Genomic DNA, 24,651 nt, shown 5'->3' with positions numbered 1-24,651 from the left:
AGCACTGCTTTGAAATGGAACTCTCACCCTTTCTGTAAACGAACTTCATATCACAAAACAGGCATTTCTTTGTAAAGCAATAAAATGAGATCGAATATAAGATTCATAACATATCAATTTCTGTTAAAAGAAATAAAGCAGATTTGTGAAATAATATAAAACACACATTTAGCTTTTAAGGTATGTAAACAAGGCCTCTCCAATACTAGCCATAAAAAAAAAAAAAAGGCACTTTGCAAGGTTTTTCTAAAACTAAATTCAAACCTTTAGTGCACCGAATTCTTAAGCTTTTTCATAGTCTCCTCTCAAGAATTTCAAGTCACTTTTCTACCAAGGTTAAACTGTTCTTATTTTAGACACCTACTGGAACCCAGGAAGATACAGGACTCCCCAAAGATAATGAAAGGAAAGCCAGAAAAAGGAAGCAACTACCTCTTTATTAAAACATAAAAAAGACATAATATTACAAATAGAAGCACCTAATAAGCGACATCTATCTCTAACTATACAAAAGTCTCTTTTGCCTGGTAGCAACACATTCATATCTTGGGGGAAGGGGCCAAGAAGGGTGGGGTGCCCAGGAAGAGCAAAGAAGCTGGATATCAGCAGCCCAGCAGGGGCAAAGGAGTTAATCTCTTTGGATGCCCAACTGCAGGAAGTCATTACATCATAGGTCTTTCCACACCTCTCTCCCTACCACGTGTCCGGTGCCCCAAGAGGCTGAAAAGGAACAAGAGAGTCTCTGTTCAGGTTCACTTATAGGCAGAAGCCATGACCGCCCAGTCCTGACACCAAACCTCCCTCCCCTCCTCCGGCCTAGGCGAAGCACAGGCCAAGGTCCTCCACACCTGGGCACATAACACACACAGCGCCAGCATCCAGGCCTCAGCAGGAGAGGCAGGTGCGGCCAATTTGCGCTGAAGTGGCAGGGCTGGCCCTTTCCAAGCCCCAGAACATTTGGGAGCCTACCCGGGGACAGGCTTGCTGAAGTGTCAACCCAAGCAAAGAAACGATGCCTGGTCAGGAAAAGATTTGAATCGTTGCTTTTTTTAACGGGATCGATGTGCCTGTGGAAATAACACCCATAAACCCCGAACTTCGACCCAAAGGTTCTCAGGCAGCCACTGACAACGCACCATGCTCCTACGGCCCACTGGAAACCACACATCCAACCGCTCCTCCACGGACAGGTCCCCATACGCTCCCCCACGCCCCTACACACCAACGGCAGCGTCGGAGCAGCACCCACCTCCGATTAGCTCCATTCCAAAGTTGGCGCGGACTTACCTCCTCTGCGCTGTCCCGGAATGCAGCAAACGCACTCCAGTCAGTCTGTCCTACACTCGCCGGCGTCCCAGGCCCCCTTCTCACCTGGTCGGCCATGCCCAAGGCTTCCCCGGTTGCCTCCTTCCCTTCCTCCGCGGCCGTCCCCCGGTATCTCTCCTCCAGAAGTCACACAGCAACCCCCAAAGCCTCGCAGCGGAGGCTCCCACTGCCAACCCTTTTCCCTGGCGCCCAGAGGCGCGCTCCGACGAACCTGAGGCTAGTCTCGTGCGGCGCAGGACGCCCTGCGGGTCCAGCAGCCCGCTCCGGGTGGGTACTCACCTTCCAACCCGCCGAGCTGTTGCTATCGCCCTTATCCTTGAAGTAGGGCACGCAGCGCACCATCCACTCGTAGATCTGGGACAGGGTGAGCCGCTTGTCCGGAGAGCTCTCGATGGCGCGGGTGATCAGATCAGCGTAGGACAGGTTCCCCCAAGCGTTCCGGCGCGACGAGCATTTCCTCGGTTGCCCGGAGCCCCCAGCCGCCCCCGGCTGCGGCGGTGGCAGCGGCTGCTGAGGCTGCAGCGGCGTCTGCATCCCCCCGCTCAGCGCGCCCGCCGCGGGGGCTTGCCCGGACCCAGGGTCCTGCCCTCCGGGAGCCAGCAGCCTAGCCGGGTCCTCAAGAAGCAGCCCCGAGCCCAGCGTGCCGCTCTCGCCGCCGCCGATCGCCATGGCCGAGCCGGCCCCACCGCCGCCGTCCTCCTCGTCTTCATCGTCGTCCTCCTCGGGGATCATGGAATCGGCGGCCGCCTCCCCCGAGGGCTTGGCCGGGCTCGCCTGGAGCTCCGGCCTCTGCAAGGGCCACGTACAGGAGCGCGGCCGGCTCTGGGGCTCGAACTCAGGGTCCAGCTCCACTTCCAGCGGCGAAAGCAGGGTCGGGGAGGCCGGTGCCTCTGCCATCTTCGCCGCCCGCCCGCCCGCGGCTCGGGCTCTCGCGCTCTCTTCTTTCGCCGGGGCGGGGTGCGGCGGGGGAGGGACCGGGGCGCCGCGAAGGCTCGGGCTCCGGGCGCCGCCGCCGCTGCCGCCGCCGCCGCCGCCGCCTGGGGAAGCACTAGAGAAGAGAAGAGAACTGGTTATCTCGGGCCGGAGCCGAGTCCTCCGTGAGTCCTCGCCCGCCGCCGCCTACCGGACGGCACCGCGCCCGCCTCCCAGCAGCAGGCAGACCTGGAGACCTGCGTCCCAAGAACCTGGCGCAGCAGACACCGCCCCCTGGTCTGGCCGCGGAAGAGACGTGAGCGAATCGACGGGCGCGCACGGGGCAGCCCCCTCCCCCGCCGCCCGATCCGCAGGTCTCTCCAGGGCTAGGTGGCGGGGCGGGGAAGACGGGGGGGCGGGCGCGGGGGAGGGGCGCGGGCCGCGCCTTTAAAGCGGGCAGCGGCGGGAGCTGGCGCAGCCGAGCCGCGGTCGGAGCCCGGGCCGGGGCGGGCGTGCGTTTGTTTATGTTTCGCTCGGGCCCGCTCAAGTGCCTCCCGCGGTGGCGCCGCCAAAGTCTGTGGCGTCTTCGGCTCTTCTCCCCTTCCCCAGCCCTGCCGCCTCCGCCATCCCTCTAATATCCCACACCCAGCGGAGGGACCTAAGCCCAGGGACAGCGCGGGCAGCTCCTTTCTCCCCCTTCGCCCGCAGGCCGGGAGGGCGGATGGGGGTTCGAGCGCAAGCGGGCCCTTGTTACTTCAGGAAAAAAAAAGGGGGGGGGACAAGAAGCTTGGCGTGTGTTCGCAATGGGTCGAGCAGGGCAGGAACGGCCATTCCGAGGTTTTGTGGTTTATTTTCCCGTGGACGCCGTGTCCTCCGCCCCTCTCCCCCCAAGGAAAGAGGAAGGAGGGAGCAAATCGGAGCATAAATCTTCCAACAGGTCGGGAAGCGCTTCGAGAAAACCCGGACCAGCCTGTTCATCACCTCCTTGCTCCCGCTGCTGCCATCTTGACAGTTTTTCTCCCTTCACTCAAGTCCTTTAAAAAGACTAGCGGGAGAGGGGAGCTGCACACACCGAGTCACAGAGAGGGAAAAGGGAAGCGCCTGGCCCAGCTCGGAAGCAGATCCGGAGTCATCGGGAAGGCGGCCGCCCCGTTGCACTGCTCCGGCGCCTACCTCGGTTCCTTCCCTTCAGGGACAAGGCGGGAGGACGCACAATCCCGCGCGGGCTCGGGGCACAGCGAGGAGGAGGCGCGCAGCCTCGGCGAAGGGGAGACGTTCCGGCCGCCGCCGCAACCCGCCTGAGGAGCCGCCTGTCAGCCTGCCCGCCGCCGCCTTCCACATTCCTCCTCCTCCTTTCCAACGAGCAGGGCGGCCGCGGCAGCAGCACAAAGTTATAGACACACGCAGGGCGCCTCAACCTAGGCTGACGGCGGGCGGGCGGATCCCCGCCCAGGGGGAGGGCTGGGGCGGCGGGCCGGGGTGTGCTGGTGTGCGCGTGTGTGTGTGTGTGTGTGTGTGTAGCGTGTGTGTGTTCGCGCGCGCGCGCGCCCGCGCGGCCTGGCCCCGTGGGGCTGCGGGCGTGGGTGTCGCGGCGCGCGCCGCGGGGCGGGGAACGGCGGGCTCCCGCAGCGATCTCTGCGGGACTCTAGCTCCCTCTCCGGAGCCGTAAGGACAACAAAGCGAAAAGAACCCTAAACCCTCCACAGACCGCAGTCGCGTGGTCTCCTAAGCTCGGGCCAGGGCGCCTGGCACCGGGGGTCCCCGGAATGCATGCCCACTCTCCGGGCTCTGGGCCCATCCTGGTATCCGGTTCCCCATTAGAACGGGACACCAGGTAATACCCGAGATGTTAAACGCAGATGGCCAGGATTACCTCGACGTGGAAATACTGGCAAGCGCAGATGTTAGTGCCTACAGGACTTCGATAAACTTGACGCCCTCAGATTTGATCAGAAACCAGAAGGTTTTCAAGGAGTATGACCTTGGACTTTCCGCCACAATCGTTTTTCACTTTTAATAGATTTCATGACAAACAGGGGGACGTAGAATTAACTCAGAAAGAAAAGCAAATTATTCCCCATTTCTGAACGCAAGAGCAGATTCTGAACAATAGCGAATGGGAAATAATTTGATTTTAATTTTTGAATGACGTCAAAACAGCTACTATGCATTTGTTTTTACTTCTTAAAAAGATAATCCTTTAGATTTAGAAGAACATCTTCACAAGACCTTACCCTACGTCCCGTGCCCAAATCGTTCATTTGTGCATTATTAAGAACGCACTAAATGCAACATGCACACAAAAAGTCTATCCGCTCAGGTTCACAAATATCTTTTTTCCTTATATAAAATCCTTCTAAATCACTGGAGATTATTTGAGAGACTAGGACTCCACAAGAACTCGACACACAGAAGGGCCAATCATGCGTACACAAGAGTCCGCCCATCGGGACAACTCCGGGCTCCGGGCTTTGCGCAGGGCCTGTCAGTCAAGTGACGCGCGGCTCCGCCACTGCACCAAGCTAGTTCGACGCGTACAAACAGATGATGTCATTGTATCCACACGCGCGTGACCCGGAGCTCTGCGCCGCGCCGCCATTCGCTGGGCCGCTTACCCGTCAAGCTATACAGCGCGCTGACTGGCCGCGGCCAGCAGTCTCCAGGCCCCAGAGCCTCTCCGCCTCTCCGCCCCCGCCCCCCAACAAATAATAAACAATCGAGTAAAATTCTAAGGAAGGGAGGAAGGACGGGAGGAGAGGAGAAAAAGAGGGCGAGCCAGAAGCCAATCCTCGGCGTGCTGATGAAGCCTGGGTTAAAAGGGGGAAAGTGAGAGGACGAGGGACTGAGGGGAGGGAGAAAACCTGGGGCAACGGGTCCCGCCGCGGTGAGTAGGTGCCGGGAAAGAAAAGTTCGGAGAGCACTCCGCTGTGTGCGCCTAGAAGTCCGGGGGACGCTAGGGCCCCGGAGCGTCCGGGGAGGGGCGGTACGCGGCCCACGGAGGGGGTGGAAACTGAGCAGCGCCGCGACGGCGCGGGCGGAGCCAGCCGACACGTGCGGGAGGAGGGCGGGCGCGCGCTGCGCTGCCTCGCCCGGGGCGCGCAGCGCCTTTAGCCGCGCGCGCTTGTTTACCAGCGCACGTGGGTGTTATTTTTAAATGGAATGTTGCGCTGGCTGCTCAGTAAAGTGGCTGGCTCGTGGGTCCGCCCGCGCTCATTGGGGGACGCGGCGGGGCCAGCTCGCCGGGCCGCAAAGCTGTACCCACTCAGCGCTTCCAGCGCAGCTGGAGGCCTGGGTTGGTTAGGGAGCCTGACGCCGAGTTTCGCGTGCTGCTCCGGCAGCGACGGAGACGACGTCTTTCCACCGCGCCAAGCTGTCTTTCTGCGTTCGGGCTCGGCTACTGCTTTTGTATTGTGGAATCAAAGCCGCCTGCTTTTCTTCGTTCCGGATGCCGCGCCAGGCCGGGCATCGCGGCCCATCGGTTCCGGAGCAGATCTCGCTCGTACGCTTACATCTTGATGCACACACTTCGGTGCCGAGGTGGACTCAGCGTTGTTTGTGCCCTCGCTCCCTAGCTCCGACTACCCCCAGTCCACATGTACCCATCTCGTAGGCATACGGCTCTGCCCACGGCAGAATGCGTTCCTGCTACATAAAACGGTCTTCAGACAAGGGGAAACCCGTGGGATAGGGCTTTAACTGTACCCAGAAGTTGCTGGTGTGCCTGCAGCTCCACTCACCTTGTGGGCATGCTTCCCTGAGAAGCCCGCGGTTTGCATTTGGTTTCCAGCCTGGCAATATGGACAGTGATGTGTGACCCCAACTTTCAACTTAAGGTGGCCGAGCTCTGGGGCTTAGTGGGTTCACAACATATTACCTGGTGTCTTTATTTAGATTTGCAAGAACCAGGAGGCTAGATGGCCCGTGGTTCCCATGGTTTTGCACCGTGATACAGCATAAAATCTAAAGAACTTTCAGTTGCTTGTTTTAAATACTTAGGAATACACTAAAAGAAACCCACGCTTTATCTTCAAATTTAAGTAATCCTTTGCCAATAGAATGTAGGCCTGCAGACTAAAAAGAATGTGTTTACACTGGCTGGGCTCTCTGCCATTCGTTTTTCCCTATAAACACGATGAGTGTCCATTTACAGAATACGTATCCCAAGGGCATTTTAAAAAATGGGAGAGTTAAAAGATTCCATAGATTGAACGTGTTTATGTATAAATTGAGTGCATTTTGGCCCCATGGTGATGGGTGGGAAGCAGAACCATGATAGAACCATTTCCCTCAAAGAGCTTACAGTCTTAATTGACAGGAGAAAACATTTTAAAAGTTCAATATTTCAGCAGTTTTAAAGCAGTACAAGACAAGAGTTCATACATACAAATAGTGTTGGGTAGGTTTCAGATGAGTTGAGAATCAAAACTTAAGATGCAGTGACTATAAACATTCAGCTTTGTAAATGTATGTCTTAGTCAAAGAGTTTGCCCTTGTAATTTGTCCCAGTAGGTGAACCTTTTAGAACAATTATCTCATAGATGGTTTTTGTGGCCTGCAATTACCTTCACCTTTGCTTTCCCCAAACCCTTGTGGTATAGTGGTTAAGTGCTACAGCTGCTAACCAAAGGGTTGGCAGTTTGAATCTGCCAGGCGCTCCTTGGAAACTCTATGGGGCAGTTCTACTCTGTCATATAGGGTCGCTATGAGTCGGAATCAACTGGACGGCACTGGGTTTGGTTTGGGTTTTGGTTTGCTTTCCCCTTGTAGGTCTCCTTAGGATTTCTCCATTTCTTCCTTTTTCTTTATTCTCTAAATTTTTAGTTTTAAGTTAGGAAAGCTGAGTAAGTTAGGGTTGTTGTTTGAGACGGAAACAAAAGTAAATGCCAGCATTACCTTTGAGGAAACATTTTTGGTCAAAACCTTCCCTACTTCTTATTAATTGTATACCTTGTTTATGTCTACAAATAATTTAAGATGGTAGTCATCCACTGCATTTTGTAAATTTGGTCACTGAAGAAACAAAAATTTTAAATATTTTACCGGAGTAAGCTGAGTAAAGTCACCATTTCAAACACATAGCTATGATGGATTTGGTGGCAGATGGCAGGGCTCTCCCTCTGAGGAGTTTGCCCACACACCATTGCTCCTATTCCACCCAACACCTGTGTCCTTGTCTGGTTCTCCTTACACTTAGGTCAGCTGGAGCCTCCTTCTGAGTTTAGAGCCTGAATCCCAGGGACTGAACCCAATGACTCTCAGCAAGTGCTCATTTTCTTATTGTATTGGGTTCTTTGTCCATCTTAAAAACAAAGACAGGAAATGCAAGTATAATGCAGGCATCCTAACAAACATATGACCAGCAGGAAGAAAAGAAAGATCCCCAATATTCAGGTTTAAATATCCTTCCCATCCTATATCTGACACCCTTGTTAGTCCCTTCAGCTGCCTCCCCACTCCTCAGCAAGCTACTCATATGGAAAACTTATTTATTGACCACCAAACCCTGGTGGCGTAGTGTTTAAGAGCTAGTAGTAGTTAAGAGCTATGGCTGCTAACCAAAAGGTTGGCAGTTTGAATCTACCAGGTGCTTCTTGGAAACCCTGTGGGGCAGTTCTACTCAGCCCTTTAGGGTCTATGAGTCAGAATCGATGGCAACAGGTTTTTGGTTTTGGTTTGTACCAGTGGGAGCCCTGGTGGTATAATGGTTAAGCATTTGGCTGTTAACCAAGAGGTTGGCAGTTCGAATCCACCAGCTGCTCCTTGGAAACCCTATGGAGCAGTTCTACTCTGCCCTATAGGGTCGCTATGAGTCAGAAACAACTCGACCGCAAGGGGTTTGGGTTTGGTTTGTACCAAAGAACTTTCCTCTGGGGCATCATCCCAGAGAGGTTTCATCACCACCATCTCCAAGAGTGCCTGGAGCTCCAGTCCTCTCTTCTTCCTCCTGCCTCCTTCAGGTATGATATACCCTAACAAAAATCTCCCCCTTTCAGTACAGTGACTGTCCTATGGTTCATTAGAGGGCAAGTACATACGCTTTGAGGTGGAAAAATTGCGGGGGCGGGGGGTCCAAGAAAGCCTGAAGATTTACCAGAGATGGAATCAAACAATCAAGAAAAAGTGAGGAGAATTCTGTTTTGGTGTTATGAGGTAACAATGATGTCATTGTTAGTTGCTGTCAAGTAATTTCCAACCCATGGGGACCCCATGTGTGCAGAGTAGAATTGCTCCATAGGGTTTTCAAGGCTGTGACCTTTCAGAAACAGGCCTGTCTTCCCAAGCACATCTGGGTGGGATCAAATTGCCAGCCTTTCTGCTGGACTACTTCAGACATTTGTGCCGCCCAGGAGCTCCTATGAGGTAATGAAGATAGCTAACCTTTGTCACATAATATGTTCCAGGCCCTGAGCTAAGCACTTTATTTGTAGTTCTTAACCCTCGAAATTACCATATGAGGTAGACACAATAGTGCTAAAAGGTATAAACCAAAATACCCATTGCCATTGAGTCAATTTCTATTCATAGTGACCCTATAGGACAGAGTAGAACTGCCCCATAGGGTTTCTAAGGAGTGGTTGCTGGGTTCAAACTGCTCACCTTTTTGGTAAGCAGCCGAGCTCTTAACCACTGCACTACCAGGGCTCTAAATGGCATGAGGGTTAAGAATTCAGGCTCTAGGGTTAAGTCTGACTCCCTCATATACCAGCTTTGTGGCTGTGGTGATGTTATTTAACCATTGAACTTTAGTTCCTCATTCATAAAATGAGAATAATAGCTTCTAGGATTGTTGGAAATATTGGGTTAAATGAGATTATGAATCAAACACACTTAGGATTAAAATACAAGGGGAGCTTTTAAAAATAGTGATATCTAGGCTCCATCTAGGAGCAACTGAATTAGATCTCTGGGGTGGGGCCAGGCACTGGTATTTTAAAAAACATTTTACAGGAGATTCTTATGCAGTGAAGATTGAGAACATTGAGGTACAAATCTTCTGCTTCCGCTAGTGTTTGCCCTCAGCTGTGACTAATTAGCTTCTGCTAAGAGTGATGACAGAGCCATTAACTGACTACACACAAACGAGAAGGTTCTATACATAGTGCATCTCAGTTAATCTCTAAAACAGTCTATCCCACTTCATTTACAGGGAGTAGGTCATAAGGGACCTGGGTGGTGCAAGTGGTTTACAATTAGCTACTTACCTAAAGGTTAGTAGTTCAAACCAGGGCTTCAAACCAGTTCCTTCTAGTTCGCATTTGAATTTCCCCCAGATATACTGAATTAGAATCTATAGTTTAACAAGATCCCCAGGTGATTCTTACCTATAACTTCCTGGGAACTTGTTGCAGATGGAAATTCTCAGCACAGAACTTGTTAGAAATGCAAGTTCTCAGCAGGGGTTCGAACCAGAATGAACCAGTTTGAAGCCCTGGTTCAAGCCCACCTTGCAGCTCTTTGGAAGAAAGGCCTGGTAAACTGCTTCCATAAAGATTACAGCCAAGAAAACCCTTTGGAGCCATTCTACTCCGTAACACATGGGGTCGCCATGAGTTGGAATTGACTCTACAGTGAGTGGCAGGCCCAGGATTTGAACTATGGTTGTCTGAATTCTTCCTGCTCACTCCCCTCCCTTCCCCCTTCCCCCCACACACACTCTACACTGTCTCCAACCATATTTCTTTAAGTGGCCCTTTGGTCTAGAAAAAGGGAGCTGGAGCCAGACAAGCAAACATAACCTCAAGGACTTCCCCAGCCAGTCCAAAGCTGGTGGTTGTCTAGCCTAGCCTGCCCCCACAAAATTGTGTTTTGCTGCTCCTTACTGTTTTTAAAGTTTTTGAGTCTTTCGCCAACATTTAAAAAAGAAGAAATTTCACCTAAAAGCCAGCTTCCTAGGTCTTCTTGAAAATTAGGTCCAGTAACTCTGGCACCATTCCTACATGGAATGATTAGTTGGCATGTTCGCCTTTTCATCACCAGGCCCTCTTCCCTCATTTATGTCTCCTGGCTGATCTCTAGGTGTTGTCTTAGTCACCCTAACTTGTATCTTCTTCCCCTACAGTCCCATGTGAGAGCTGGCCCATTCCAGCTAAAGAGACAACTGTGCACATATCTTCCCAACTCTTTGTTCAGTAAATCAAATTCGTAGCTTGAAATGAACCGCTGGAGGAGTATTTACACTACATAAATCAGCAAATGCTAATAATCAGGGCTTTTTTTCTTTTTTTCTGAGAGCCAGTTTGTCACTACACTATTGCTCCTACTCTACCACTGTCTAGAGTGTTCTGAAGAGGAATATTTGTTCTGAATAGAAAGTGAAGGAATCGGAAGCACTTGGAAAACTGTTCCTCAACTCTGCTTAACAATGGATTATACGTTATCTAACTTTATTTTTTCAAGTTAATATGGTGGAGTAGATACCCAGAACAACCCTCTCAATGAATACTAAAGGTGGACAAGACTTTAATTTTTTTTTTTTTTTTGATTAATCATAGAGCTGGCAAGAAAGCAAGGAAAACTCAAAGGCCAAAGTCAAAGTTAAGGTGGGACCCCTGGAAGGTGAGCAGCTTCTAGAAAATCTGTCAAATAACATTGCCCTTGGGCTTCCATTTTGTTAGATGTTCGGGGTCCGAGAGACAGAAAATAAAGCCCCAGGCCTATCCTAAATCAAGAGAATAATAAGAACCTTCCCCATAAAACTAGGACTCTAAAGGGCCAAAGTAAGGATGAATATGAAATTAATCTGCTGTGCAGAAGAAGACTCCAGAAAAATTTGCTGTCTTGATCCTGGTGCTGGTTGGAGGAGTAAAAACAGATATGCAAATCTCCCTTGAGAATCCATAACCATGGTGCAATCTATATGTGCAATTGTGAACCAAATTTCTGATACCATGTAATTCAAACAAATTCACGAGGAGAATTTAAAGTAGTCTCTGGTTTGTGGTGCTCTAAACAACTTGCAGAAACCAAATACAAATCCTCTCTGGAGGAATATGTCAAACCTAGGTCCCAAAGAATTCCCACAGATAAAGTTTCAAGAATAGAAGCTCATAATCAGAAAACACAAAACGGATAAGAAAGCAAGGCTCCATAGTAAGAGCAGACAGAAACAAAAGACAGTAAAATCAGACACACAAAGACTTTGGGTATTGGAAGAAGCAGACACAGAATAGAAAATAAGTGTGCTTAATGTATGTCAAGAAGTAAAAGAGAGGCTTGAAAATATAAGCAAGGAATGACAACAACAAAAAACCCATTGCCATCAAGTCGCTTCCAACTCATAGTGACTGTAAAGGACAGAGTAGAACTGCCCCATAGGGTTTCCAAGGAGCACCTGGTAGATTCGAACTGCCAAACTTTTGGTTAGCAGCCATAGCTCTTAACTACCGTACCACCAGGGTTTCCATAGCAAGGAATAAGAGTTTATTTAAAAAAACAATTGAGAAGATTTAAACTCAAATTACTTCTTTTTTTTTTTAATTTTATCTACCCAACTAGATTTTGGGTCCTTGAAGACAGGAGCAAGGCTGAACACCTTGTCGGTGACTGTTTGCCAAATGAAGGAAATACTCAACTCCTCATTTGAAAGCCAAAAGTAAGAGTTTGTGACTACATTTTTAAAATTCTGTTATAAGGTTCCACAAATCACTTCTAAGGGCAAGTAAGACATGAAGGCAGAATTAATGGCAGATAGTAGTAGGTTTTATAAGTGGTCCATCAACCCCCTTTCTAATCTTGGGAAAACTTATGAAGTAAGCATGTGTCCGTGGTCACTTGTTAGAAAATCTATTTAAAATGCCTCGTAATTGGAATCTTAAATACAAATTACTTTAAAACATTGACGTGGTACTTAAAACAAATCAAGGCCATATGGAATCATTCATTACTCTTCAGAATATAGTGCATCTCCCTTGTGCAAATTGGCATGTCCACTAATGTGTGAAGTTTTCTGGAATAGTCCAGTACTGACACCCTCACAGGGTATAATTTAAGGCTCAAGGGATATTAAATCTGATTTTTGCTCCTCTCATATCCACTGCCTAGAAATGGGGTAAATCTGTGAAACAAGGGAATTATAATTTATAGAGGAAAAACCAAAGTTTAGTACATTTTACAAGTCTGAAGTAAACATCAGTTTAAAAATCTAAAGCCAGCAAGGTATGAGGCCTGTGCATTATGTCACAGCGAACCTCAGCATAGAAAAATACCGAGTAAAGGTAGCGTAGTTCTCGTAAGGATGGTTTACTTGCGTTCGCATTCTAGTCATTAGTGATGGTTCAAATGTCTTGGAAGAAAGTTTTTCCTTTGTTGAAGGAACTTTTCTCTCAGTTCAGGTCCTGGTTAAATCCCCTTCTTCCCCCCCCCCCCCTTTTATTGGAGGTTTAGGGTCATGGTTTCATGGGACATCCCAGTCATTTGGTCTACTATCATGTTTAGTGCCTCTGCTCTACCTCCCAGTTCGCTGTACAGTGCCTGGGGCCCCAAAAGCCAGCAAGCCACCATCCAAGGCACAACACTGGTCTCTCTTTCCCTGGAGTACCAGAGGAAGGAGAGGGGTCAGGAATAGAAGGAGGAAATGGCATGTGTGGCCAATTGCCTCTATGAACAACCACCCCGTTTGCCATGAGACCTGAAGAACTGGATGGTACCTGGCCCCCATTACTGAGCATTTTGATCAAAGATTCCCTGGATCAAATGGGGGCAAATACAGAACAGAATTTCAAATTCTATGGAATCCAGATTTTCCAGGTTCTCATGGATGAACTTCTGAAACCATTGCCCTGAGGTAATCTTTAAGCCTTAAACCAAAAACATCCCCTGAAGTCCTCTTAAAACCAAACAGCAGTTCAGCATCTGGTTAAAATGTAAACAAGGAACAAGAGTCTATAAAAAGCAGTTGAGTAGATTTAAAATCAAAGCACTTCTTTTCTTTCTTTTTTTTGATCTTTATATTGAATGGAATCATACTGCATGTTTTTGTCTTGCTTCTTTCACTTGATATTATGTTTATGAGAGTCATCCATGTTGCTGTAGTTCATTCATTTTCATTGCCATCTAATATTCCATTCCAATCCACTTACCCATTCTGCTCTTGATGGCTAATTGGGTTATTTCTATTTTAGAGCAATTGCAGGCACTATTGTTATGAATATTCCTGATTCATGTGCATGAGTTTAGTATATAGTTAATAGTGGAATTTCTGGGTAATAGGTGCATACACCTTCCGCTTCTCTGGGTAATGCCAGACTGTTCTCCAAAGTGGCTGTCCAGTTTACAGTCTAGCCAGCACTGTCTGAGGATTCTCCTTGTCCAAATTACTAATATTTAGAATTGTTGGACTATTTAATTTTTGTATTCTTTTCTTTTAGTGATGATGAATTTAAACAATTCAGATTTAATTAAGATTTATTTAGCACCTTAAGCAGTGCCTGTACTAGGAGCTCCTATATATATTTAATCCTCATTAAGTCACAACAGCCCTGTAAAAGAGATAATGTTCTCCCATTTTGTAACTGAGGAAATTGAAACCTGGCCATTACTTTAGCTAGTTTATTCTGCTTCACTTAATGACCAGAAACTCACTTCCTTCTCTTTCGGCCTCAGCTTTAGGGGCTTCTCTAAGCAGCTCAGCCTTGACCTCCAGAAATATGTCCTTTTGCAGTGGGATCTTCCCTCTTAGAATCTGAACTATTTGAGGGCAAAGACTATGTCTTAATCCCCCTTTTAAAACCATATGTTGAATACCCAGATCTTTCTCCGTGGGAGAAAGAGCACAGGGCGCAGGAGACAGGGCTGCTCTGCTCTGCTCCGTACTTGGCTCACCCAGGCTGTTGAACCTTCAAAGTCTCAGTTTTCTCTTCTATGAAACTGAAGAATTTCAGAGGCATTTTCCAGCCTTAGCATCTGTGGCTGTGTCAATTTATTCAGCAAGCATTTATGAAACACCTTCTCTGTGTACAGTCTTCCAAACAAAATATCTGGCCCATATCACGTGATATGCAGGTGAAATGCCTCAGAGCTGTTTCGTTTCCCCTTGTTTACCTGTTGGTGGGTATTCATTATTTCTTCCTGGTTTACCTATTTCTAACCATTAGAATTAGTTCTTGTACAGCAAAGGCCATCTTTGCTGTTTCTACACTAGACTGGAAGCTCAGTGAGGCCAGGAGTTATGTTTTATTTGGCTTTGTATTTCCAGCACATAGCAGGCACCCCATAAATGTAGAAGGAAAGGAGAAAGGAAGGAAAGAGAGTGGGAGGGAGGGAAGACTGATCCTTGGAGTCTTCCCATACCTGGGACACCGCTGAGCACAGAGACAGTCGATATTTAAGCTATAGACTCTGCCCATGGAGGATGCCGTTGGTAGCAGGCTCTGACCTTTCACAGAATCAGCAAATCATCAGATCTATAGAAAATTAAATGATTTTTATTGAAATCTTTTGCAGGTACCTGCAAAGTTCGAACCCATGAGGCACTCCAAGGGATAAAGATGTGGCAGCCTGCTCCTGTAAAGATTACAACCTTGAAAACCTTATGGGGCAGTCCTACTCTGTTCTATAGAGTCGCTGTGAGTTGGAATTGACTCTATGGCAACAGGTTTTTTGGTTTTGGAATGTCATCATAGGAGACCTGGCAGTGGTTAAGCATGCTGCTAACTCGCCAGCCACTCTGTGGAAGGAAGATGTAGTAGTCTGCTTCTGTAAAGATTACAACCTGGGAAACCCTACGGGGAAGTTGTACTCTGTCCTGTAGAGTCCATATGAGTTGGAATCGACTTGACAGCAACAGTTTCTTTGTTTTTGTTTTTTAATGTAATCATGGCTCTGATAAATAATGCCAAATGGTTCCGAGTAAAAAGGAGGAGAGGAAAATATTATAATAAAGTTACCAAACTCATTTTGCTTCTAACCACAGAAAACGTACTACTTGGGGAGACCCCTATTTCTGCTGCGTTAGCATTGCTATATGGCAAACTGTTTGCTGTTTGTTTGTTTTTGTAAGTGTGCTTTAGAGGTGCTCTTTACTTTAGGAGGATATAATTTTCTTTACGTGCATCTAGGTCTGGGCTCTGCTAAACTTCCCGGTGACCTGTGGTTCAGTATGCATATGCTGTAATTACATTTCCTTCCCATAGTCACCACTACGTCCCTCGCTGAAATGTAAAATACAAATTTTTTGTTTGCTCGACAGTGTTAGCCAGGGTGCCATGCTGTACCCACGTGGTAGCCCCTTGCTCTGTGGAAGAGAAAAGCCTTTGGACTTGTGGATCTCTCCCTGGAGAGGCCAGGGAGTGGGAAGCAGACCTCCCTCCCACCCCGAAACTAACCAAAATCTGACTCTTCCCTCTGAGGTATCCTGGAGAACCTGCCCAGTCCTGCACCACCTCTGTCCCGGTCCTGCACCGCCCCTGTCCCGGTCCTGTACCACCCCTGTGATTGGTTATAGATCTGACCGTTGTGATCCAGAGGGCTTTACAGACTGATTTTCTAAAGGAGATGACCAGGACTTTCCTCCTAGTCCATCTTAGTCTGGAAGCTCAGCTGAAACCTGGTCAACATCATAGCAACATGCAGGCCTCCACTGACAGATGGATGCTGCTTGTACATGAGGTACGTTGGCTGGAAATTGAACCCAAGTGTCCCGCATGGAAGCGAGAATCTGACCACTGAACCACAGTGCCTCCATCTCCTGGTTGAGAGGTGAAATCTTTTTTTTCAAAGTTCTGGAATTACCCTGACTACTTCAGGGTGAGTTTCTGTCTACAAGCTCTGCATTATCCCAAGCCAGCTGGGCCTTGGGTCGCTTCTGGAAGAAGGCTCAGGTGCTGAACCGCTCAACAGCCACCAGCTCCTGTCTTGCTCAAGGCCTCTTTATAGACCAGTTATTTAAAACTTGATTTTAGACTTCTTCAGGACAGGAACATGTCTTAGCTTTGCTCCCTCCTGCGTTTACTGGAACTGTTTCAACAGCTCTGCCAATGTCCTCCAACCAGCCTGAGATTGAAAAACAGCATCTCACACATCCAGGTATTACTATTTTTGAAAGGCATCTAGACACTGTTATGATAAATTTCCTGATATTTATGATGAAAACTTATAATTTTTCCCCCATCAATGGATAATAATTTGGAATCACCATTGTGTGACGGGCCTTGGCATGTTTGACACTGAAAAGGGGCCATCATATGCAGAAAGGTTGGGCCAAAAATATCCATGAATCTTTTCTATCTGGCTGGTTGTCAATTAGCCCCATTCCTAGATTCTTTGCTTCCTTTTCTCTAGGAATGAGGCTAAGGAAAGATGCCAGTGCTTCTCCTCAGCAGGGGATTCTGCCTTTTGGGTAGCAGGCTGGGGGCCTTTGTACTTCTGCTGTAGTTGACCTGTAACTGCTGTTACAGAAAAGATTTGGCTTTGGGAAAAATATCTTTTTTTTTTTTTTTTGAAAGATAGGAGCTACATAATAAGCCCTTACATGTATTCTGGGTTTTATAACCACCACCACCACCGATATTCTAATCTTACGTAACATTTAAAAATTGAATAGTTTCTGAAAAGTGAATCACCTTAGGGATGAGACCCAAGGTTGGAGCATTTTTCTCCCGAAAGGATAATTTTTTGAAATAACCTGGGGAGGTGACACTGGAGCTTGTCGATGGAAGCCTAAGCCTAAGTCAGTATCTGGGCCATGGTTTTGCTGCGTGAACCCTGCAATTAACCAGGGTGGATTGGTCTACTTTGTGTCCTGAGTCAAATGCTTTTCTAATACTCCTCATACCACATGTCACCACCGTGCTTGCTGGAGGCCTGTATGTGATGCTGTTTGACACCAGTCTCTCTGCGGGGGTCGCTGTGGAGCATCATTAACCCTCTTGCTGTGGGCTCCCCACTCTCGCTGCCACCAGCTGCAATTGTCCCCTGGATCTGTGCAAAAATAGCCAACATCAGGGCTCCCCTGTGTGCATTCAGCCGCACAGCAGGGGCCATCAGGCTGCCTTCAAGCCAGGCCCTGGGCTATGCCTTTGATTGCAGCTTTCTTCATGCTTCCAGGCTCCCTCCATCTCCATCAGTGCCTCCCCTGTTCCAAAATTATTCTGTACCAATGATAGGTCTTCACGTTAATTCTCTTTCTTAGGTTCCTTTCATTTGAACCAGCAGACATTATCCTGGTGCCTATTCCAGAAAACATTTTAAGACCAGTTTTCACAAGAGCCAGGCTGAGGCTACTCCATGATGGCACCTGGAGAGAACCTCCTCACCAAGGCCTGAGCACTCTGACTCTTTCTCTGATGCTTTCTTCCTTTTAACTCTAGAGTCTTCTACAGTTCATTTTAATTTTCACCTCCCAGCTGCCACTCGTATAACCAGTGGAGGGTCAGGACGAGGGCAGAGAGAGAGCTTTGGTGAAGTCTCAAGAAGAGTTTTCTGATTAAAATGAAAACAGTGCCCTCAATTATGTTGCTCATCTCACAGTTTAAGACATTGTTTTTGCTACCTTGGGCTGCCATAGCAAAAATACCACAAGGGGCTGGCTTTAAAGAACAGGAATTTATTATCTCACAGTTTTGGAGGTCAAGAGTACAAATTCAGGGCACTGACAGGGCTATGTTCTGTCTACTCTAGAAGAAGATCATTCCTGTCTCTTTCAGCTTCTGGCAGCCTGGGTATTTCTTGGCATTCCTTGGCTTGTAGACAGATCCTCACATGGCATCTGTGGGTATGTCTCTGTCTATTTTGCTCTTTTTATATAAGACACCACTCAGAAGGGGCTGGGGTTAGAACCCACCCTACTCTGGTATAGACTCAATAACATAACAAAAGAAAACTCAGCTTCCTAGCAGGGTCACATTCACAGGTGCAGGAGTTAAGACTTCAACATATCTTTTTGAGGACACAATTAATCCATAACAGATGTCAAGAAATTATAATACTTATGAAATAGGATGAAGTTACTAGAAAAAGAAAGAAGACAAAACTGAGTGACCAACTGGCCAGATGGTGCCTTCCCACCACATTTCTAGTGCAGTGAGGTACCTAGGAACACAAGGACTCCCTGCTCAGGAGAACTCAGACACCCTCACGCAAAGGACCAGGAAGAGATGGATTTTCACATCCACACATGATCCATAAAACCTATTCATATCAGAATCAGTGTTTTCCCTGTCATCTGCACTGAGGCTGTGGGTCTGTTGTAGATAGGCACCTCATTTCACAGGTGAGAGCCGAGATGGTCCAACTCGGTCAGGAGCAAGCCTGAGATCTCAGCCCATGACATCTGGCTCCTAATCTGTCCACCCAAGCATCCTCCTTTACAAAGAAAATGTCTTTCTCCATCGCCTCAGCTGCTGGTCACGGAGTAACTTTTTTCTGTCAAGTGTTTGTAACTCAGTTCATATCACTGCCTCATTTGAGGCAGCCTTAACTAGAGAATAACATCCAAATTGGAAGCATGCTTAGAAATCACCCCGAGGTCCGCAGCCACCAGAAAACCAGGATGATTCACATGGGCCTTGAAATTCAGGAGTCAGACACAATGGTGCACTGACCTAGCCTTCCTGGAAAAACACATTTCATCTGGAGCACTCAGGGCACTTGATTTATCTTAGTCTTACCTGCTCTATCACAATGAGATAGGTCACACCAGGACCCTTATTTTACCGATGGAGAAAGAGGCAGAACAAGAGAGGAAGAACCAGAAATGTATTATCTCCTTCTTACTAGTGGCCTTCACTAGCAAACTTCACAGCATCTACTTGCTTTTGTCAGCAGTCCTTATTCTGTTTTACAGTGAACTCTAAAAAAAAAAAAAAAGAAAGAAACATATTTCTCTGCATACTAACTTACCCAGCAGGGTAAGCTGACCAGGAGCAGGCAGACTATGGTTTCTTCAAGGTAGAGCAAGTGTTCTGAGTGCCATCCCTCCCTCGAGCTTGAAAGGGACGTTCTTCCCAGTGTTTATTAACCTCCTTCTGCCATCTAGTGGCCATGAGCCATGCTTACATGCAAATTCCAATCTCCAACTCCCATATCCTGACTTCTTCCATGATCTTCCCAGGTTTGATAGAAAGAAAAAAGAAGAAAACAAATAAAATTCAAGACACTGGTACCTGCTCCTTTCATGGTGTATTCTTCCTTAGGCCCCCTCACCCTCAATTCAACTACAGATAATGGCCAATGTGCAGCAGAGACAGCAGTTCAGTTCCACCATTTTGTGGAACACCTACTGGGTATTGGGCATTGTGCTGATGGTTGACCTGCAAAATGCTTGCCCCAAAAGATCCACTTCCCTCTGCTTTAGAGAAAGTCATTGATATTTAATTTAGAACTGACTTTATTCCAGAACTGTCAGGTTTGGGAATACACTCAGATGTCCCTCCTGAAAGCACAATGCTGCTTCCACACTTGTCTCTCCCTTTCTCACTCTATGGCATGGGTCCAGTGATATGTTCACCTTTATTTATGCACATGATGAAATGAAAGTATGTGAAAACAACAACTTTCTTGGTTCAAATATTATTTTTTTCAAATATCATTTTTTAATTAAACATTTTGTTTTGAAATAATTGTAGATTTACATGCCGTTATAAGAAATAACATGGAAACCCTGGTGGTGTAGTGGTTAAGTGCTATGGCTGCTGAACAAAAGGTCAGCAGTTGGAATCTGCCAGGTGCTTCTTGAAAACTATGGGGCAGTTCTACTCTGACCTATAGGGTCACTATGAGTCAGAATCAACTCTATGGCAGTGGGTTTGGTTTTGGTTTTGGTGTAAGAAATAACACAAAGAGATCCTGTATATACTCTACCAACTTTCTCCCATGGTAAGAGCTTGCAAAACTGTAGCACATTGTCACAACCAAGATATTGACTGATATAGTTAAGACACAAAACAATTCCCATCACCACAAAGATCGCTCATATCAGCACAAGGTGTGGTTTCCCCTACCCCCAGCATCATTCTCTGGAGATTGCTCCAAGTTTTTGTGTGAATCGATAGCTCATTCCTTTTTATTGCTGAATAGTATTCCAAGGTATGATACACCACAGCTTTTTAACCATTCACTCACTGAAGGGCATTTGAGTTGTTCAGAGTTTGGGGTTATTACAAATAAAGCTTCTATGGACATTTGTGTACATAATTCTGTGTGAACATAAATTTTTATTTCTGTGGCATAAGTGTTCGAGAGTGCAATTTCTAGGTTGTATGGTAGTTGCATGTTTCATTTTTAAAGAAATTGCCAAACTGTGCTCCAGCGTGGCTCTACCATTTTGCATTCCCACCAGCAGTGTATGAGTGATCCAGCTCCTTCACCTCCTCACCAGCATTTGGTGTTACCACTATTTTTTAATTTTAACCATGTGGTGATGTCTAATTGTGGTTTTAATCTGAATTTCCCTAATGGCTAATGATGTTGAACATCTTCTAATGTACTCATTTGCCTCTGTACATTCTCTTTGGTAAAAAGTCTACTCATATATTTTGCCTATTTTCTGATTAGTTTGCTTTTTTTTTTTTACTATTGAGTTTTGAGAGTTTTCTTTTTTTTTTTTAATATATATATATTTTAGATACTAGTCCTTTGTTGGATATGTGGTTTGTAAATATTTTCTCCAATTTGCAGTTTATCTTTTCACTTTCATAGTAAAGTCTTTCACAGAATAAGTTTTCAATTTTGGGGATGTCCAATTTATCAATTTTTCATGTTATGGATTGCATTTTAGAGTCAAATCTACGAAGTTTTTGCCTAGACCTAGAGCCTAAAAAAATTCTCCTATTTTTTCCTAAAAATTTTATAGTTTTACATTTTACATGTAAGTCTGTGATCCATTTTGAGTTGATTTTTATATGAAGTGTGAAGTTTAAGTGGAGGTTTATTATTTATTTAGCCTCTGGAGGTCCATTTGTTACAGCACCATTTGTTGGAAAGGCTCCCCTTCCCCCATTGAGATGATTTTGTACCTTTGTCAAAATCACTTGGGCATACTTGTGTGGACTTATTCCTCAATTCTTTGTTCTGCTCCAGTGATCTCTATGACTATCCCTCCAGTACCGCATAGTCATAGCTATATAAAAGTCTTGAAATTGGTAGGGTCATTCCTCCTACTTTATTCTTTTTTCACTTAACTTACTCAAGATAAAACTGACTCAAACCCAGATTGACCTTACCCCAAAATCTATGCTTATTAATACAGGCAATCCCCAGGTTACGAACATTTGCCTTACATACACCCTGTAGAGAGAAACCAACCCCTGTAAATCCTATTATACTAAAAATTTGAGATAAATACAATGGTTCATAGTACAAACGGGTGCTACTTTGCTATACTCATCAAAACATTATTATTATTCTATTATTAAATTAAAGATTTTTTAGTGTATCTAGAAGTATTTAATGGTTTTTATATATAGAAAGATACACTATATACTAAGACAAACATTCGACTAACTGATGTTAGACACCAACTGTACCTAACTGTTCTGACTTATAGCTCGACTTAAAGGCACACTTAGGAACGGAATTCATTCATAATCAGGGGACTGCCTGTACTTGGTTCCATGTCCTCTCCTTGTACTCATTGACGTTGTCTCTTTAGCCAAGTTGGCATGAGTGAGTCCCTGTCCCTTGCAACCCATACCCTGGAAGACTGAATCCATTGGACCCATCATTCATTTACTCCTAAGTAAGTATGAAACAGGTGAAAAGATACTGAGGACATCAAATGCCAGCTTTATTAAGTTGAACTTTTGTTGAAGTTGGATAAGTGAGGTGCCCTGAAAGATGGGACTCTCCCATCAATCTAACATTGCTCTGAAATGCAGAGCTGACGGTGTTTTAGGACAGACTTTATAAAGAAGTCTTTTTAATCTAATCAAAATGCAGGCCTCCCATTAGTGTCATTCCAGACCATGCCTAGGATGCTTCTGTTCCACAGTTCAGCCACATTTACTATTCTCCAATTCTTTTAGTTGGAACATTTCCTATTTTGAGTAAAATAAAATGCCAACAAAATAAGAGGAAATTCTGGGCTCATATAACTGAAAAGCCCAGAGGCAGGGCAGACTTCAGGCATGGTTTGATCCAAAGATTCATGTTATCTTCACGATTCTGGTTCTGTTTCTCTGTATTTCTCCCTACTTTGCCCCCCTCTGTGTGTTGGCATAATTTCTAAACAGCAGAACTCACAGTAGTGGTGCCAAGCCAGGCCTCATCTGAGTGCTACATAGTCCAGAGAAAGACAGGAAGTACCCAGAAGATCCAGGAAGCGTCTTGGCCAGAAACCAAACCCACTGCTGCTGAATCAATTCCAAGTCATAGGGACCCTATAGGACCTATAGGACAGAGTAGAACTGCCCCCATAGAGTTTCCAAGGAGTGCTTGGTGGATTTGAACTGCTGACCTTTTGGTTAGCAGACATAGCTCTTAACCACTACACCACCAGGGTTTCCTTTCTTGCCCAGAAGCCGTTCGTAAATATTTCCCTTTGTCTCTGAAGCCCATATCAGGATCCCATGCTCATCTTTAAACCAGTCTCAATGGCCAAGGGGATAAACCAAACCAAACCAAACCCAGTGCTGTTGAGTCGATTCCGAGTCATAGCAACCCTATATATATATGATCTTTTTTTTTTTTAAGTCATTGTACTTTAGATGAAGGTTTACAGAACAAACTAGTTTCTCATCAAACAGTTAGTACACGTATTGTTTTATGACATTAGTTAACAAACCCAGACATGTCAACACTATCCCTTCTCAACCTTAGGTTCCCTATTACCAGCTTTCCTGTCCCCTCCTGCCTTCTAGTCCTTGCCCCAGGGCTGGTGTGCCCCTTTAGTCTCTTTTTGTTTTATGAGCCTGTCCAATCTTTGGCTGAAGGGTGAACCTCAGGAGAGATTTCATTACTGAGCTGATAGGTTGTCTGGTGGCCATACTCTCAGGGTTTCTCCAGTCTCTGTCAGGCCAGCAAGCCTGGTCTTCCTTTTTGAGTTAGAATTTTGTTCTACATTTTTCTCTGGCTCTGTCTGGAACCCTCTATTGTGATCCCTGTCAAAGCTCTCAGTGGTGGTAGCCGGGTACCATCTAGTTGTTCTGGACTCAGTCTGGTGGAGGCTGTGGTAGATGTGGTCCATTAGTCCTTGGGACTAATCTTTCCCTTGTATCTTTAGATTTCTTCATTCTTCCTTGCAGGGATAAGATCTTCTGATTGGCTTAAGCCAACAGGGGTCACTCCTGAAGCTGAAGCGGGACCAGTCTCCCACATCATATATGGCTGCCACAAAGTGGGGTGGGGACCTTCTTCAAAGAAAACTGGACCCTGAATTTTGATAGAGAAGAGGAACAGATGCTGGGGACGGAACAAATAAGAACGTACCACACTAAAATTAAAGAAATAAACCTGCTCCCATTGAGTTGATTCTGACTCATGGCAACCCCATCTTAATGGAAACAGATCCCCAGGCCTTTCTTCTGTGGAGCCGCTCAGTGAGTTTGAACTGCCAACCTTTAGGTTAGCAGCCAATCACAAACCACTTGTGCCACTCAGGTGTTCTAAATGTTTTCCATCATACACTCCTATCATTAAACATGATGCATGTTTATATGTAAATTACAGATCCGTATTACTTTAATAATATATATGTCTATTATAATACATAAAGTATATTTAAAAGGATGGAATAAAAGTAAAATTATATATAGCGAAATTTTTTATATCACTGTATTTGTCAACAGGGTTCAAAAAGCTTTTTGCTCTAAAGAAGAATGTGATTGGAAATGCTTTATTCTCCTAGGGAAAAAAAAATCTTAGTTTAACACTTTGTGATTCCAAGTCCTGATTTTAAGTTTAATTTATTTCCATACTTGGTTTTAATGGCTGTCATCACAGAACAAGATACTAATATGTGGATCCAAACTGTGAAAATTGCACTAATGGCTGTACTTACTAATTCATGATACTGGTTTTTCAATTCCATCCACCACTTAGACAAAGTTTTTTTTTTCCCCCATATTCATGGCACCAAAAGGTATTTTATTTTGTGTGTGTGTTTAACAAATGAACCCTTAAATTATAAGACTTTAAAGTTTTCTCTTTTTCCAAGTGCACAGATTCACAAGTTTTTACAGATGACACTTTATATCATTTTTGGCCACAATCATGTGTGATGCAACATTTCCAGACATGTTTGAAATGTTCTGTTATAGCAGCAGTTACAGCCGCTGTAAAGCTGCTGTTTTCTCACCATTGTTACAAAAGCATCACCCATCCCTTGAAGGTACTGATTTCATAAATACTTGTTAGCAGCATACTATGAACCACTTATTACAGGAAAGATCAGGAAATTTAGAACAACTCATTTTTTTTGCTAAAAAAAGTGTATAACTCATCTTTAAGTTCAACATTTCTTTAAAGCACGTTGCCACGAGC

General features: G+C 45.9%; 1 protein-coding gene and 1 long non-coding RNA gene across 3 annotated transcripts in view; one reads left to right on the top strand and one right to left on the bottom strand.

The window, feature by feature from the left end:
* FOXO3 (forkhead box O3) overlaps positions 1-2,332 on the bottom strand; it is a 117,632-nt gene extending 115,300 nt beyond the window's left edge. Inside the window, exon 1 of the mRNA XM_049896242.1 lies at positions 1,606-2,332. Coding sequence (XP_049752199.1) covers positions 1,606-2,223 — 618 coding nt within the window. The 5' untranslated portion in view covers positions 2,224-2,332. The remainder of the gene's footprint in view (positions 1-1,605) is intronic.
* A 1,580-nt stretch (positions 2,333-3,912) lies between these two features.
* LOC126085387 (uncharacterized) overlaps positions 3,913-24,651 on the top strand; it is a 35,059-nt gene continuing 14,320 nt past the window's right edge. The window contains exons 1-4 of one of the 2 annotated variants that reach the window (XR_007519273.1): positions 3,913-8,195; positions 10,731-10,794; positions 11,734-11,830; positions 14,680-16,260. This is a non-coding gene — a long non-coding RNA (uncharacterized LOC126085387). Of the gene's footprint in view, positions 8,196-10,730; positions 10,795-11,733; positions 11,831-14,679; positions 19,798-24,651 lie in introns of those variants that run through there. The other variant, XR_007519263.1, reaches the window with a different exon arrangement.

The sequence above is a fragment of the Elephas maximus genome, chromosome 1 (genome assembly GCF_024166365.1).
Source record: "Elephas maximus indicus isolate mEleMax1 chromosome 1, mEleMax1 primary haplotype, whole genome shotgun sequence".
Classification (NCBI taxonomy): Eukaryota; Metazoa; Chordata; class Mammalia; order Proboscidea; family Elephantidae; genus Elephas; species Elephas maximus.
The sequence above is the reverse complement of the archived record's forward strand: the minus strand, read 5'-3'. Positions and strand labels throughout refer to the sequence as shown.